Genomic DNA, 17958 nt, shown 5'->3' with positions numbered 1-17958 from the left:
CCAAAATGGCCCCTGCAACAAGCAGGAACCTCACACAGCCACAAAAAGTCCAAAAAACCAACTTTCACACTTTACACACACAAAATTCCACATACAGCTTTGTGAGATTTTGTGTGTTTGTGTAGTTGGAGTGAAACACTACAGAAACACACTAAATCTCAGAAAGCTGCACAAATATTGTTTTATTTTATTTTATTTTTATATGAAAGCTAAATTTAAAACTTCCTAAACTTTAAATGGCTAGGTCTAAAAAAGAACAACTAAAAAAACCTCAATTGACTCTTTTTTTTAAAGCTCCCAAAGGGGAAAAAAACTTACCCAATAGAACAGGGGTCTCCAACCTTGGCAACTTTAAGACTTGTAGACTTCAACTCCCAGAATTCCTCAGCCAGCTTTGCTTTGCTGGCTGAGGAATTCTGGGAGTTGAAGTCCACAACTAACTCCTTGCTTGATTGCAGGCAGGGAGTTGCTTGCTTGCCTGAATAGATTCAGGCAAGCAAAGCAAGGCAAGCGTTGGGACTAGCAGCTGAGGTAAGCAAGCTGGAGGGGGAAAACTTTTTCCCTTTTACATGGCTCTGGCCATCCCAGCTGAGTTGCAGCGAACTCAGCTGGGATGGGATCGACCGTCAGAACTGGGACCGTCAGAGCCATGGTTCTGGCGATCCCAGCTGAGTTGCAGGGAACTCAGCTGGGATCGTCAGAGCTGGGATCCTCAGAGTAAAAGGTAAAAAACTTTTTTCCTTTTACGTGGTTTCTGGCGATCCCAGCTGAGTTGCAGGAAACTCAGCTGGGATCGTCAGAGCTGGTATGGTCAGAGTAAAAGGTAAAAATTTTTTTCCTTTTACGTGGTTTCTGGCGATCCCAGCTGAGCTGCAGGGAACTCAGCTGGGATCGTCAGAGCTGGGATCCTCAGAGTAAAAGGTAAAAAACTTTTTTCCTTTTACGTGGTTTCTGGCGATCCCAGCTGAGCTGCAGGGAACTCAGCTGGGATCGTCAGAGCTGGGATCGTCAGAGTAAAAGGGAAAAAACTTTTTTCCTTTTACGTGGTTTCTGGCGATCCCAGCTGAGTTGCAGGGAACTCAGCTGGGATCGTCAGAGCTGGGATCGTCAGAGCTGGGATCGCCAGAGCCATTTAAGGCTCGTCAGAGCCTTTCGGGCTGGTCTGCCTGGTTACAGGAGAACGACACCCGGCGTATAAGACGACCCCCGACTTTTGAGAAGATTTTCATGTGTTAAAAAGTCGTCTTATACGCCGGAAAATACGGTAATATAAAAGGCAATTGAACTAGTAAAGTGAATTTGGATTTATACTAACATGCATTTCATCCATAAGTAAAAAATAATTTAGCTTACTTTGGACTGATTGCAGGAAAGAATCTGCATGCCAGTAAGTCATGTTCTTTCTTGAATGCTTAGAATGTAGAATGCAATTGATTGATTCAAAGTAGCTTTTTAAAAATTTCAAAAATGCTTATTTGTTTGTTCATTATTAAATTTATATTCTGCCCACCTCATTATCTGAAGCAATTCTGGGTTTTTTAATTAGTCTACATAGAGACTGGATTTAAAACATATAATTTCTCCAAGTGGAGATGGCCAGATAATCCATGTCCTTCTGTTAAAACCATGGTACAGTATTTGGTCATCCTAATAGGTTAGATAAGATGGACGCACTCAAGATCCCCTCCCTTAAATATTTTCACATGATGGGACCTTCACCCCAGCCCTCTAGAGTAGCCTTCCATCTAGATTCAAGGGATCGCTACCCTTTCAGCCTTCAATCAATCAGAATAGAGCTGGAAGGGACCTTGGAGGTCTTCTAGTCCAGAGGTCCCCAACCTTTTGGACCTCAGGGACCACTAAATTCATAATTTAAAATCCTGCAGACCACTAATATGATCTGCCTAATGACCAGCTGGATGGGCATGGCTAGGTGGGCATGTGACTGGGTGGGCATGGCCAACTCAATGACACTCGCGTCGAGGGGCACTTCGCCGGCCTTTACTTGCCCCTCCCCACCCATCCACTCTCGCCTGCCCGCCTGGGCTCCTTAGGGCCCCAACAGGAAATAGTTGTTGGAGCTAAGCAGCCACCACAAGAAAGAATTGGCAAAACAGCTCAATTCACATTGGATCTGACTGAGAAGGAGGCTCAGCAGAAGCACCTCACTCAGGATTACAAGCATAGGCTTTCCAAGCAGAGGGAAGACCTGTGGGAGTGCAAGGCAGGTGCTAGAGGCTCAGCGGGCTGAGATGATCAGCCGGTTCAAGGCCATGATGCAGTCCCACTGGAACGAAGCCCTCCGGCTCTTTGCCACCAGCAGCACTTCCCTCCAGCCTTTGCCCAAAGTCCCGCAGCAGGAGGCTGAAGCAGACTTCAAGTCGGAATTTTTGCCCCCCTCCAACCCACACAAGAAGACTCCGAAGGGGGAGACTCTCTGTAGCAACACAAACATTCATTACACGTATCTGGTTCAGGGGCCATAGTTTGAGGACCCCTAATTTAGTGCAATATTAAAAATGCAAATAATTTTTCTGCGGACCATCAAAATTTTCACGCGGACCACCAGTGGTCCACAGACCACCAGTTGGTGACCGCTGTTCTAGTCCAAACCCCGAGACCCTATCCCATTTCAGATAGGTGACTGTTCAGTCTTTTCTTAAAAACCTCCAGTGATGAAGCACCCTACAACTTCTGAAGGCAAGATGTTCCAATGACTTATTGTTCCCGAAGGCCGTGAAGACCTAGCTCTTCCTCTAAGCTTGGGCTAGGTTGGGGTTGAGCTGGGAGAATGTTTGGTCTGGCACCTGAGGAGAAGGGTGTTCTTTGAGGGGTCCTTGATGCTCTCTGAGCTTGCTTGTTTTCTTGCACACATTTTATTACCCAAACTATCACTGATGATATTACCTAGTTTAGGTAATGGAACGTCTGCAAGAAATCAAGCAAGCTTAGAGAGCACCAAGGACCCCTCATGTCAACCCTCAGCTACAAATATTTTCCTTTATTAGGATATTCTTTGTTTTAAAATTAGGTTTCATGGATTGTTGTGAGCGGCCTAGAGTAATTGCATGAGATAGGTGGCGATATTAGTCCTGTAAAAACATACATACATACATACATACATACATACATACATACATACATACAGTATATAGATACATGACATAAGCTTGAAACTAGTCTAAATTTGTTCATTATATGCTAAAGTTGGATTTTATGTAATATCTGAAAATTAATCTTTGAATTAAAGAAAGGTGCCTCTGGATATATAATAGCCTAGGAGGCTACCCACTAATTATTTCCCCATCATAAATGATAAAATAAATTGCAAGATTATAGTCGCTCACAGGAGTTTTCTTTGTAGCTAAACAATGTGTTAGAGACTTTAATGTAGAATTTAATTTGACATTTTTGTAGACAATGTGTCCTTGCTTTTAAGACTTTAGCAAGGTCAGAGATGATGCAGTATGAGTGTCTATGGCAACAGATAGTTTTGATTTTTATTTTAAGATTGAGTTCTTGATTTGAGAACAAAGTTTCATCCCAGAGAAGAATATATATAAAATTCAAAAATCAGTATTTAAGAAAGATCCAATAATAATGAAGCAATATCAATTATTTTCTAAGAAATAAGTGACTTGGCATGCTTTAGTGTAGTTATTTATATTTTGGAAAATAGTACAAAGACATGTTACACAAAGATACAGAGGATCTTCACTGGCAGAATATTCTTGATACAAAGACCTTGTCTCACTGGAACAGGGCTTCAGTGCTAAATTTAAAAGAGTACATATTTTTTAATGTGTTTTGAATGACCTAGGGAAGTATTGTCTGACCTTGGTGACCTTAAGAAGTAGGGATTTTAACTCTAAGCATTCCCAAGCAAGACGCTGTCTAAGGAATTCTGGGAGTTAAAAGTTCACTTTTCTTAAAGTTGTCAGGGTTGAGAAACACTGACCTAGTCATGCAGACTTTAAAGAAACACCGTGGCTGAGATATTCAATTGTTCCATTTATGTTTCATTCCCTAATTGTTAGGGTTCCAATTCAAGTTATTGTGCTTTGGGGTTGGGGAACTGGATTTAGTGGAATTTTCTTGTAATTCCTGTTCTAGTCTTGCTGGCAGTTAGATTTTATTACTAGTTTTTAAGCAACATTATAACACTTTTAAACTTTGTTCCTTTTTTTTCCTTGAAGATTTGGAATGAACGACCTTTTAACAGTACATATATCAAGGTATGTCAACAACTATCCTTCACTTATTTAACCAAATAGGAGTCTTGTTCTTGCTTTAAGATGGAACAAAATTATGCAGCAGAGCAAGAAAGTGGGATTACGTTACTTCAGGTAAACAACTAACCATTTGCATGACTTGATGTGTACTGAAAATATGCTTGCCTTTGTTGCCTAGTTGCTTTACGTTTGCATGCTCTCCTATTCACTAATAACATCTGAGCCATTTTGTGCTATCCATATAATACTGACTGGACATTGAAAGTAAAATGTAATGCTGTTCATTTTGTGTGACATTTGAGCTGAAATATTCTCAATTTGGGGGCCTTTACTGGTTAGTGTCTGCTCATTATCCTACTGGCTCAAAAGGTACTATTCTGATTCCAAGGTGTTTAGGATCTTGACTACCATAGCTAGAAACATGATCTGGGCTTAGTAGCTAACTAGCAACCAGTGCAGGAACTAACCTATCTTAGTTGCTCCACCATACAGCTGCATTTTGTGGACCAAGTATAAGAACAGTTTTATACTGAATACTTTGGAATGATCTATGGATGAGGCTATGCATCCATAAACAATTGTAGCTGGGTTGTCCCTCTCCAGAAAAAGCATCTAGGTCTGGGGTGTCAAACTCATGTCGTCATGGCAGCGTCACGTGACATATCGGGACTTTTTTCCCCTTTGCTAAACGGGGTGGGTGTGGCCAACGTGTGACGCATTCGGCCCATGGGCCGGGAGTTTGACAACCCTGATCTAGGTGGTATATTATCCAAGTTGACATTAAGCATTCTTAGCCATGGATAAAGCTCGGGCCTTTAGTGATTGATGAATCTAGGAACTTTTATATAGAATGTAGATACAGTATCTAGAATCTAAAAAAGAATACTTATTTCTTTATAATATTCATGTATTACTTAATTGATTTCTTAGCTTGAAGGATGTTGCAGAACTTAATCTAGAAAAAATGATTAGGTTTTAAAAAAGTATTTCCTACTTTGATTAGATACAACACTTATACATTTAAATATGTCTGTTAGTTTCTAGTATGGAGTTCATTATTTGCTTTTGAAAATATACAGTTTAGCGTACATATCTAACTTGCTAGGGTTCATCAAGTTTTGGCTAATTTAGATAAGGTTTACTTTTGATTTAAAATGTAAGGAAGGCTATGGAATGTGTAAAAGAGATGAATATTTGATACCAAGTGACCTGAAGGCTATAGGCACTTGCCTAATTCCTAAGGGGAGATCTCTGTGAGTTGAAATGTGTGGGAAAGATTTGCTGTTTAATTTTTTAGTAATTTAAATTGCAGCTGGCCCAGAATGTGGCAGCAGGTGTGTACAATGGTATTTCATAGTCACCTATGTTGAACAAGCTATACTAGTTGCCGTTTGTTTTACGAATGCAATTTAAGGTGCTCGTTGTGATGTAAATGTTTCTTTCATGAGCTCATATGAACCTCAGGTTTAAAAAAACTTCTTGTAGGACCCACCACAGGTACATCTACAATTGACAATAAATTCTTCTTTCTTCTTTTATTTTAGAGCAGGTGGCTTTGATGTAAATTTGCAATTTTAGTTATATTTCTATATACAGCTAGTCCTCACTTATTGCCCACTTGCTCAGCTGCAACTTGAAGTTAGAGTGGTGAAGATGAGTGGTACTTATGACCAGTCCTCAAAAGTTCTGGCTGGCACACAGTCCCCTTGGTAATAGGATCACAATCCAGGTGCTTGTCAGTCAACTCACAGTTGTAACTTTCACTACAAGTTTTCTATTCCCTGGACAGAGTTGATTCACAGTCTGGGCCGGTCCTCCTGGATTTATGCTTGTGGAGCAGTTGGCAGCTGTGGCTACGGGGGACCCTGGACATTTGTGCCATAGATAAAACAAATTATCCCCAAATTATCTCAGTTTCATTTTTTTAAAAAAAGCTTTGTTTGTCGTAGGAAAATAAATAACATATTTCAATAGCCCACTTCAGTAATTCATGTATTTATTTATATCCCAACTTTATTATTTTTACAAATAACAAATTTATCCTTTCAGTGTTATATATGATAGGATCTTTACAATTTTGCACATGGATCAAAAAAAGAAGATATTTTGATAGATTCTGGATACTGATGTAACCCCACCAAGTAGATCAGACCAAGCTTCAACTGTACAGGAAGGTGTTCTAATTTTATTGAGAAAAAAAACTATAATAACAAAATCTTGTAAGTGTGATTGGGCTGTGCCTCCTCCCTTGTGAATTTCTATGTGAATTATGGAGGTGTGTATCTGAGCCAATTATACCTAGAGCTAGTCCTTGCTTCCTGATCATTTATTCAATGATGTTCAAGTTTGCAAGGGTACAGAAAAACGAGACGTTACTGGTCCTTAAAGTTGTGGGCATTACAGCATCCCTGCAGTCCCAATTCAGCTGTTTGGCAACCAGAATGCATTTTATGATGTTCCTAAGTTACATGATCATCATTTGTGGCCTTCACAGCCAGCTTCCAACATGCAAAGTCAATGGGGAAGCTAGAAGGAAGTCACAAGTTACTGTCGTATGACATCACATTTTACAACCTGTGGTGATCCACATATTGACTGCAGCCAACACTGACATTGTAATTTGGTGCCGTCACATGACATTGTGGTTAACAACTGCTCTGCTTTGTAACAGAGCTGCCAGTGGCTAATTTGCCCATTGTAGTTGGTAAGTGAGGACTACCTGTGGTGGTGCAGTGGTTAGAGTGCAGTACTGCAGGCTACTTCTGCTGACTGCTGGCTGCCTGTAATTTGGCAGTTCAAATCTCACCAGGCTCAAGGTTGACTCAGGCTTCCATCCTTCTGAGGTCGGTAAAATGAGGACCCAGATTGTTGGGGGCAATAGGCTGACTCTGTAAACTGCTTAGAGAGGGATGTAGAGCACTGTAAAGCGGTATATAAGTGCTATTGCTACCTGTATTTCTGCCTTTCGGTATTTCTGTTTTAAATTTAAGCCATGTATTTCTCCTTGTTGCTTTAGTAATGGATCTAGTGTATCTCTCTCAAGGTCATTTTCCTGGCTCTGTACATTTGGAGATGTAGCCAAGGAACAGACTTAATTCCGTGCCTGAGCCCTCCTCCCAACTGGGATGGTTGCTGTCCAACAGTGATTTGGAACAAGGCTTTTTTTGTTCAGGCAGATTAACCTTTTGGCAGTGATCACTTGTTCCAGTTTATATAGTCTATGAAAAAGCACTGTCTTTCTTAAAATGGGAATTTATTAGATAGTAAGTAAAATAAGGTTTAATATTTCTGGGGAATGTCTGTGTAGAACACTGATAGTAATTTAGTTTATCTTTTAATTTAAAACAAGATACTTAAAAGAATTCTCAAATTCTTGAGTTCAACATGTGCTTCTTAATAGCCAGGTTAGGTATTAAATTCATATTAAATGGTCAGTGCTCAAATTCTGAAATAAGAATGGGCTCTGGTTAGGTGGCATTGGTATTGATGCCATCTGAATACCCTTTGAAGTAGTGCATATAATGCATACTTTTTTCCCCTGTTGATTACTTATAAAATAGATTTGGGGGAGTAGATCAGTAAGGTTTCAGTCTCCTGTGCCACCTAAATTTCTTCAGATGTGTTTTGAATCACTGCCTCTTTGTTTAGCCATGATTTGTGTATTAAGTAGCCAATCTTATACAAGTAACGTTTCTTATTAACTGATTATCACCAAAAAGTGCACAGTTCCTAGTAAGGACTATGAAATCTAGGCAAGCCAACAACATATATTATTTTAGCTTTTTAACAATTCGTTTCAGAACTCGATTACCTTGTCCTTATTTGTTCCCTTAAGCTAATGTCATGTTCCTTAGTTGGTGAAAATTATTCTTCAAGTAATATTATCTGTTAACAAGGTACTTCGCAAAACTTTGGACAGAGTGGGTTTAAAGACCCTTGGCATCATTGCTGCGGATGGAACTTGGAACATTGCCAATCAAATGCTAGTCGATCCTTATCTATATGATGCGGTTGAGATAGTAGGGTAAGTGTGGAAATACAGAGGAACAGTTATTCCTCTATTATATATATAAAGCTTTGTATTAATTAGAATCTGGACACAAGCTTGGTTATCCTGCTTTTCTTATGCATGGGCTGCAGTATCATTTGTTTCCAGTCCTGCACCTGACACTAGTTTTACTTCCAGCTGACTACGGTATTTGTTGTAGCTTAATAGGATACCAACATCATTTGCTATCTTCTGTAACTATGTGACTTTTGTTTTATATAGTATGTTCCACGGATGTTTCTTAAATAGTAACTTCCTTTCCTATGGGTACCATAAGAACCTAAGGCTTCATATCAATAGGAAATTCTCAGTACCTTCACTATGTGTTGATCTTTAGGGGAAATTTTGAAAATTGGTGGCATAAAGTTTAAGAGCTGTTGATATACTTGTATATATATAGGATTGTGTGGAACGTTAAAACACTATTGACTATCTTATTAAGGAACCAATAGAAGAGAATAGGAACTCTGAGGAAGTTTCTTGTGATTGCTTGGACCTTTTCAGTGATGGCAGTCTTATCGTAGCTTAAGAATACACTTCTTGGGAAAATGTCCCATTTTGTTTTGTTTTGTTTTATCTTTTAGTCTATTTGTGGTGGTATTTTTAATATATTCATTTTGCTTTTTGATCTGTATCATAGTTGCTTTGAATGCCAGAGATCAGGATGGATTTGTTTTAAATCAACTCAATTTAAATCATAACTTTTAAAGAGCAACTATCATCTCTGTCCCGCAGCGGCTCCTCCTCTGGCCCGCTGTTGATTCACCGACAGTCCCATTCACTTTAATGGGACGACTGGTGATGCGGCAGTGACACAACAAGGTGAGGGATGTGGCGGGCTGCAGGTGAGTGGATGCCTGCTAACAGGGCTGCCATGATAGATCTGAAATGACAGGTGCTCTTTAAACTCATTATTGCTGGTAGTTAAAATCTTTAATATTATTATTTGCAAACAAAATGAAGCTTTCCTATTTAGAGTGCATATTACCTCTGCTTGCAGAGCTTGGATTCATTGAATGAGTTTACCAAAAATGTAAATATTGCAGAATATACAGCCTCATGCTACATAGCTAAGTTCCATTTTATGCTGAATAAACTAAATTATTAATGTATCTTAAACAGAAAACTATCTTTAGATAGATTGTTTACTCCAAAAGCATTTTATTAAAATAAATAAAAAATATGATTTAAATAAAAAAATATGATTTAAATTTTAAAAATCTGATTTTTAATTAAAAAAAAAAACATCTATTTTATCCACCCTGCCAGAGATGCAGGAATGTGTTGTATATTATGCTTTTAAATGTCACCTTTCCAAAGTGAACACACTACCTGGAGATTATCAGTGATAATTTTCATGTCTGATTTACTAAACTGTATCATCTAATCTTATTCTCTATATTCTCAGTGCTTTGATTTTATGGCTATCTAATACGTTGTGTAGATGTGCTGCATTAATTAACTCATTGACTAAGCTAAACCATTAGAGAGTAGTTGTATGCACTCAAAGGGCCATTTCGGTGGAAAAATTTTAAGACATTAAAAATGGAACAGTGTTTGATTTCTATTAAAAATGATTTTTATGAGAAATGATGGCATTTTATTAAATAATAACCACAAAATTTATACCTGAAAATTTGAAAATTTATAAATGAAAGTTTATACTTATGCATTTATAGTAAGGCTGAAGATTGTTGTGGATCATAAGCTTTGCAGTTTGATTTTCTATTGTTTCTTAAGAATAGAAATAGAAACTTAGAAACTTTGGATATGAGAGTGCTTCTGAAGCTGATACCACCTCTCTCGTGATCAAACTCCCAAGTGTCATTGCTATCATTGCCATTTATGACTGTTAACAATTATTCTGGCTGACAGTTGTCCCCCGCCATTCAAGGGGCAGTTGTCATCACTTATAAATGGCAGGGTGCCTGTCTTTCTTCTGATCCTCCCAAATATACGGCCCTCTGATGATATTGCAGTTGAGAAAAGTTAAAATTGGTACCCTAGATAACTGCTTGGCTCTCATCAAACCACCATTTGCTACTGATTATGTATATCTAAGAAGAATGGCTGAATCTCAGTTGCAGCATCACTTTAGAACTTCAAAATAATAACACTGAAATAAGTAAGCAAAAACTCATTGATAGCTGAATTTTTTTACCATCAAGCTTGTCATTACTTAATACTGAGGTACTGTATAAAATGAGAATAAGGTTATTGTAGAGTTCAAATCTAGCATTATCCTGAACCTATGCACTAGGTGTGCAATATCATGTTACTACTAACATAGAAAGAAAATTGTTTAATACATAAGATGAAATGAAGACATAATTGGACTCTCTCTCTCTCTCTCTCTCTCTCTTCCTCCCTCCCTCCCTCCCTCTCTCTCTCTCTCTCTCTCTCTCTCACACACACACACACGTATTGAAAATCTTATCAAATCTTAAAATGTCACTTTTCGTAAATAAATGATTGGATTTATAGCATCATTTTACTATGTAGAAAAAATATTTCTCCCCATTTAGAAAACATTTTCTTTTCTAAAAGTTACAAAATGCAGTAGGGTATAAAAACTTTCTAGAATTCCCCTATTCCCCTGTTATCTTAACTGTTCTGTTTTTTAGAGTGTTGCATACCTTTTCTTGATCTTTACAGTATCTTATTTGATTCCAGTATTTCAGTGTTTATCAAGTCTCCGATTCATTTGTCATAGTCTATATGCACGTTATAAATTTGGCTCAAATTGCAATCCTGTAGATAATCTCAAGTCTTGAGCTTTATTCTGGGTGTCATCTGATAGCTTTGCAGAGAATTGGCTATTCAAAGTTGGTTAATGGTCTTCAGTCAATAAGTGTGCAAGAGTGCTCTGTGAGTTTTTATTGATATTTCTTTCGTAATCTGAAATTCAATTTCACTAAAGATGTTACACTGTTAGCTAAATATGGGTGGGGAAATTGTTTCATTGACAGCGCTACAGTACTTCCATCAGTGGAAGAGAGAAATTATTTTCTCTTCCTCTGTCTCCATCCTCCACCCTGTGCATCATTAGCATCTGTTCTCTGGTCCAAAGGTGCTTTTTCAGGACGCAACTGGGCTTTGTTGTTTTTCTTTGAAAACATTTTGCTTCTCATCCAAGAAGTTTCTTCAGCTCTGACTGGATGATGTCTGAAGAAGCTTCTTGGATGAGAAGGAAAATGTCTTCAAAGAAAAACAACAAAGTCCAGTTGCCTCATGAAATCCACCTTTGAGACCACTGTGACCTGGATAAATGAGACTCTCCATAGACATCTGTTCTCTGGGCTGGAAGAAACTTCTGGGGTAAATTGGGGCAGGCGGACCACAGTGGGGAGGAAGTGGGAGAACATTCTGTGGTGTGAGCAGACAATTGGATTTTGTCCTGATTTGTTTATTCTTCGACATGTTCTTATTCTGGCATCTGAAATGACAGGTGTCTGCCTACAAAAGACTTTTAGAATTTTGCTGCAGGAGAATGAGGCTTGCCTCTTTGTTTCCCCAGCCTGTCTATGGAGCTTTCTTATTTATTTAATTAATTTATATGCCATCCATCTCACTGTCCAAAGCAACTATTATGAACTTTGTCCATTTAAAACTTTTAGAAGTGAAGCAATTTACTGAAGAGAGTGGCATCTTGCTCTATTCCCCCCCCTTTTTTTAAAAAAATTGATTTATATGCCGCCCTTCTCTGGAGACTCAGGGCAGCTTACAATGCGTTAAGCAATAGCCTTCATACTTTTGTATATTTATACAAAGTCAGCTTTATTGCCCCCACAAACTGGGTCCTCAATTTATCTACCTTAGAAAGGATGGAAGGCTGAGTCAACCTTGAGCCTGATGAGATTCGAACTTACAGTAATTTCAGACAGCTGGTGTTAATCACAATGCTATCAGTCTGCTGAGCCACCAGCATTTGTCTGCTTTGGCAGACAAATGGTTGCGTTTATTGTAACTTCAAGAGCTCTGGTGGTGCAGTGGTTAGAATGCAGTATTGAAGGCTAATTCTGCTCGAGTCTTGAGTTTGAGTCTCACTGGCTCAAGGTTGACTCAGCTTTCCATCTTTCTGAGGTCGGTAAAATGAGGACCCAGATTGTTGGGGGCAATAGGCTGACTCTGTAAACCACTTAGAGAGGGCCATAAAGCACGGTTAAGCGGTATATAAGTCTAAGTGCTACTGCTATTCACATTTATGCACTTGTCATAGAGAGAGATACGTGTTTTGTTGCTAGACATCAGCAAAATAAATTGCACATTTTGGCTTTTTAAATATTTATTTCTTACAACTGATGGGAAAAATGTTGCTTGGCAGAGATATGGGTGGCATACAAATTTAATACATAAATAAATAAAAATGAGTAAAATGCTACTTTTCTTGTCTCTTTATTTTAAAAGATTTTAAGGTACGCTTTGGATAAGCAAGACCTTCAACGAGTGCAGATCATAGCCAGTGATGACCTATGGGAACCAATATCCTTTTTCATGCTCACTGACTCTGAGCTCCATGAAGCAGTCAGTATTATTGGGTAGGGCATCTTTACAAAACTGATTCTTTCCTCATAACCCCTTGTGGCACATCTGATAGAGGTAGCACCTTTTGGGAGAAGAAAGAAAATCTTTCTGGAATATTAAGTAGTTGCAATCTTTAGACTCATGAGCTTTCAAAGTGTCAAATGACATATGCAAATATGACCACATCCCTGACCGTCTTTTTTTAAAAAAGTATTTATTTCTGTTTGATTTCATGTCCTTTTGTCCATAGGGACAAAAGTGCAGTTGTCACAAACTGGCAATTTTGCATAGGAAAGTTCAAGGAAATGCTTTCGTTTTCTTTTTCCATCTTCTTTTCACTGCAATACCCAGGCTGCTTATTCCCTTCAGACTCTTACGCAGGTAGTGTGAAGTTACTATGACAATTGGGACTGGGATTGCCATCACTAAGTGATGTGGTCTTAATGTGCAATATTATGAGTTCACATTGCTTAGCAACATCAATCCAGGTAGTCCCAGTTGCTCTTGTTGCCCGTAGGTTATTAAGCAGGAAATAGCAGGACTTTAAAATTAGGACTGTGAAGATGTTGTGATCAGTCATAAGTGCGAGCTGGTTGCCAAGTGCCTGAATTTTGTTCACATAACTACAGGGGTGCTGCAACAGCTGGAACTTCATACAGCACCATCATAATTTCAAAATCACTGAATGAATGGAGATTAAGTAATGATTACCTGAATTCATGAGATTTAATGTATACATAATATTGGAAGACTGGATTGGAAACTTCTTTTTGCCTACTATTTTCCCTCAAAATTTTCCCTCAAAATTAACTCTTCCCTGAATAGTTTGATTGTTTTTTGGTGCATTTGTACAACTTTGTCATAGTTTTATGTTGAGAAATGTAGAAAGAGTTTTCCCAATTCAGGTTATTTATTTTAGATAGAAACAGATTTGTTGACATGTAGAAGAGATGGAGAAACCTTGGGTCACCCAAATGTTCAGACTATATCTTCTGTAATCAACAATTGTGGGCCATGTTGCCTAGATCTTATGGGAGATGTAGTTTCAATTGTATACTTTCAACTCAGATGATATGCTGAGGTAGTCCCAAAAGACAACTGGACTTTGTTTTTTCTTTGAAGACATTTTGCTTGTCATCCAAGAAGCTTTTTCAGTTCTTATTGAATAGTGGGGAATGGAAGGATTTATCATATGATTGCAAAGAATATAAATCCTTCCAATCCCCACCATTCAGTCAGACCTGAAGAAGCTACTTGGATGAGAAGTGAAACATCTTCAAGAAAAAAACAAAGTCCAGTTGCCTTTTGAAAAGCACCTTTGGGGCAACCATGATCTGCATGACTGAGAATTTCCATAGACATATCTGAGGTAGCACCTCAATGGCTTTCCAGTGAATAAAAGTTGCTCCACTTGTTTTTCGTACTTGGTTATTATAATAGTTTGCATTCAGCCCTGGTTTCCTGCTGGCTATTTACATATCTACATAAAAATCAACCAAGTGCCTCTTCTAGTTATTAGATAAGAATAGGGATGGTTTAATTTCCTATAGAAAAGATTTCCAAAGAAAACTATTCTGCTGACATTAGAAGTGAAAGATTAAAACTCATCAGATGTTCTGGGAAAGAGATCTTGGAGAGAACTTAATGGAGATGTGTAATGACCGGCATCTAAGATGATGGAAGACAGCTCTGGCTGTTGAAAATTGGCTTTTGGTTTTAGGAAAACACATGGATGTCTGATAAACCTAACATGGGTTAGACCAGGGATTTCCAACCTTGGCAACTTTAAGACTTGTGGACTTCAACTCCCAGAATTCCTCAGCCAGCAAAGCTCTGGGAGTTGAAGTCCACAAGTCTTAAAGTTGCCAAGGTTAGAGACCCCTGGGCTAGACAGTGTCACTGCTAAAGCTTTTTTGGTTCTGATATGCTAGTTTCAGGCGAGTTTAAATCCTCTTGAAGCAAAGGAGAGGAAATTCAGCCTAGACCTGCCAAAGTTGAGGAGGAGGAGGGGATGCCTTTCACAGATGACCACTAACAAGACTGAAGATGATGAAAGAAAAATGGCTTTACCAACCTGAGAGAGAAAAAGGACAACTGTCAGCTGGATTGACAAAGGAAAACTGATGATCTTTGCTTGCATAGTGTAAACAGTCTTGTTGAGGAATGTAGCTGGAAAATGAAAGTAATTGTTGTGTATTTGTTGAAAAAAAAACCAAAGAAAATTCTAAAGTGGTCTTCTGCTCTGATTTTTATCAAAATGAACCAGTAGAAATTCCCAGTCACAGTTATCTCTAATGTTTGCTGGTCCCAATTTTTAAAGAGTTTTGAACATAACTTTTAAAGAGGTAGATATTAAGTCTCTTATGTTTTATTGGAAGGATTTAAGTTGGATTGACAAGACTGTCCCTAGCAGTGATTTCTGTACCAAGTGTTCAAGACTTCAGAATATATTAGTTGTTAAATGAAGATAGAGGTTTGAGTTATTTTGTATCTCCTCATTTCAAAAGGAATCTAGACTCATGTTTTAAGATACATAAATCAAAAGCACTGAGACATTTAGGTCTCTAAAGTCTGCTCAGTAGTAATGAGAGAATGCTGCCACATAGTGAAACCCTGGAAATCTTTTTTAAAAATTTTGTCTTTCCTTTGATCTTACTAGACAGCCATAAAGAAAACTAAGGCTAAAACTTGCCAACTGCAATCCAGGGATTATCGTACTGATTTACTCTTCCTTTTTTTCAAACATTTCTGACTTTTAAAATGCTGGATAAATGCTGAGCATTTACATTGTAAATGGTAGCCTTTAAATGTTATTCCTGAATTCATGCATGAACACTTTTATTTGCTATGCCACAGATTTATCATTGCTCTAAAAGTAAACGCTAAGGAGAATAGATGGGAGCAAAGAGATTGCTGAAATGCCCTTGAAAGAGCTATGAGTTATTTAAGACTAGTTGAGATTCCCAATTTTCCATATAACCATCAAAAATTGAAGCCTTGAGGAAATACGTTATCAGAAAAGACACCATGCCTTCTATACTTTTCTAGAATGTTATTTAATCAAATGCATATATATTGGAGTTAAAACGTATACTTTTTTCCCTTGTCTAGGGCTCACTATCCAGGGACAGAAACAGTGAAAGCTGCTCAATTAACTCTAAAGAAACTCTGGTCTTCTGAGGACTACAGTACCTTCAACAATGAAGTGGGTTCTGGTTGCTGGGCTCGAATCCTGAATCAAAATTATGTAAATGGGAACATGACTGCGTATGTATCGATATGTCTGGTGATATAAAAGTGTATTTCATGACAATAATGTGGACCTATAATATTGTGAAAACCTTGCTCAATTCTTTTGGCAGTGACAATTGGATCAATATTTTTAATAAATGAAATAATTATGCTCATGAAACTTGGACCAACTATTCCCCACCCCCCAAGATGAATTATTCATAACAAGAACATTTATTCTGCAGACATTCCCCCATAAGAGTGTTTCTTAATATATGATTTGGTAAATACTTACGTTGTGCTTGATTGATCAATATATAGTAGCTCTTGGGATGAATTAAATAGGTGGATGTTTGCTTGGCCACTTAACTGTCTAAACATCTGTGAAGCCCCTTCCTTTTGATTTTTTGCGCTATTACCATCAAGTGAAAAGTTTCAGAAGAGAGTGAAAGGCAGGCAGATAAATAAATACCTCTCTAAGGTTAGTCTGTGTCAGTATTTTCACCTTTGGTAACCACCTCCATTTATTCATATACTTATTTATTGAGATTTTATTAATGATTGCTGTTATCTCCTGTAAAATCACTTGGAACATTTTGGTTTATGAATAGTGGAATATAATTAATAATTTCCTTCCTTTTTCTTATTTCTTGTTCTTAGCACTCTTGCTTGGAATTTGGTGGCTAGTTACTATGATGAATTACCCTTTGGAAGGTGTGGTTTAATGACAGCACAAGAACCATGGAGTGGACATTACTCTGTGAATTCTCCTATATGGGTCACAGGTACATTTTAAAAGTTAGACATAAACTTTTCCAGTTATCAAATGCATGTTGAGCTGTTGAGTAGCATATTGAATATCTATTGTTTTGAATCGTAATACTTGTTGGAGTATAGCAGAATCTTTCTGAATGAATAATACATAGCTTCTTACTAGAGATTATAAGAGAATGTGCATAGAGTAAAACAGTTTTGTTTCAACATGTGTGCAAGATTTTGCACAATGGAGTAGCTTCATAGGACTACTGTTGATTTGAAATGATTTCAGACATTTTGTCCTATCAAAATTGAGGCCATAGGCTCATTCTGTTTCCCATGTACAGATTTCTGACTCAGTCAGGTTTGGAATTCAAACCATTAAATGTACTGATTCAATGCTTACATTTTAATAAGCTCATAACTTTATGAAAAAAGTGTGAGTTGTATGAGAACATAATGCTGTTCTTACTTTATTGCTTAATCATTCAAAATACTTTTTAATTCAGAAGTTTGACAATTAGGACTGGAGTCTAGCCTGGAACCTTCCATTTTACAATATCTGATCTGTCTGGGATTTATAGGCCGTAGAATCCAGAATAGCTGGAGAGCACAGGCTGTGAACTGTTGGTTTAAACCACAGTAGTTTTATTGAGTCACAGACTGGTATTGCATTCATGATCCCGCACATTATGAAGGAGCTCTTCTGAATTAAATCCATAACCATCTGCATTCCTATAAGAAGTTATTCCTGGACCTTTCTTTGACTTGTAACTATATATAGGTACTGCAATCAGAGCGAGATGATTGCTTACTTGTAGGACAATTGAGCTATCTCCTTTCTTCATGTGATTTTGTGTTGACCTTATTATTTTTTCTTCCCATTGAAGCAGGTTTCAGTGTTTTGTTTTGTTTTTTGTTTTAACACAGCACATACAACACAGTTCACCCAACCAGGCTGGTATTACCTGAAAGTAGATGGGCATCTGAAAAAAGGTGGAAGCTTTGTGGCTCTGACTGATGGGCTAGGCAATCTGACCATCATCATTGAAACAATGGTAGTGTTATTCGGCAAAGTCTAATGTAGAATTGATTTCACACACTATAAAGTTTATGGAAGCATAACAGGACGAATGCTATGGAAGTATACTGTCTTTGAGTTGCTCC

General features: G+C 37.9%; 1 protein-coding gene across 1 annotated transcript in view; it reads left to right on the top strand.

The window, feature by feature from the left end:
* GALC (galactosylceramidase) overlaps nt 1–17958 on the top strand; it is a 46587-nt gene that overhangs the window by 13705 nt on the left and 14924 nt on the right. The window contains exons 6-10 of the mRNA XM_070931478.1: nt 4197–4235; nt 12688–12818; nt 15916–16071; nt 16696–16820; nt 17722–17849. Coding sequence (XP_070787579.1) covers nt 4197–4235; nt 12688–12818; nt 15916–16071; nt 16696–16820; nt 17722–17849 — 579 coding nt within the window. The remainder of the gene's footprint in view (nt 1–4196; nt 4236–12687; nt 12819–15915; nt 16072–16695; nt 16821–17721; nt 17850–17958) is intronic.

The sequence above is a fragment of the Pituophis catenifer genome, unplaced genomic scaffold (assembly GCF_029215685.1).
Source record: "Pituophis catenifer annectens isolate HBS135680 unplaced genomic scaffold, rPitCat1.0.hap2 SCAF_1, whole genome shotgun sequence".
Lineage (NCBI taxonomy): Eukaryota > Metazoa > Chordata > Lepidosauria > Squamata > Colubridae > Pituophis > Pituophis catenifer.
Note: the sequence above shows the minus strand (reverse complement) of the source record. Positions and strands in the feature narration are given on the sequence as shown.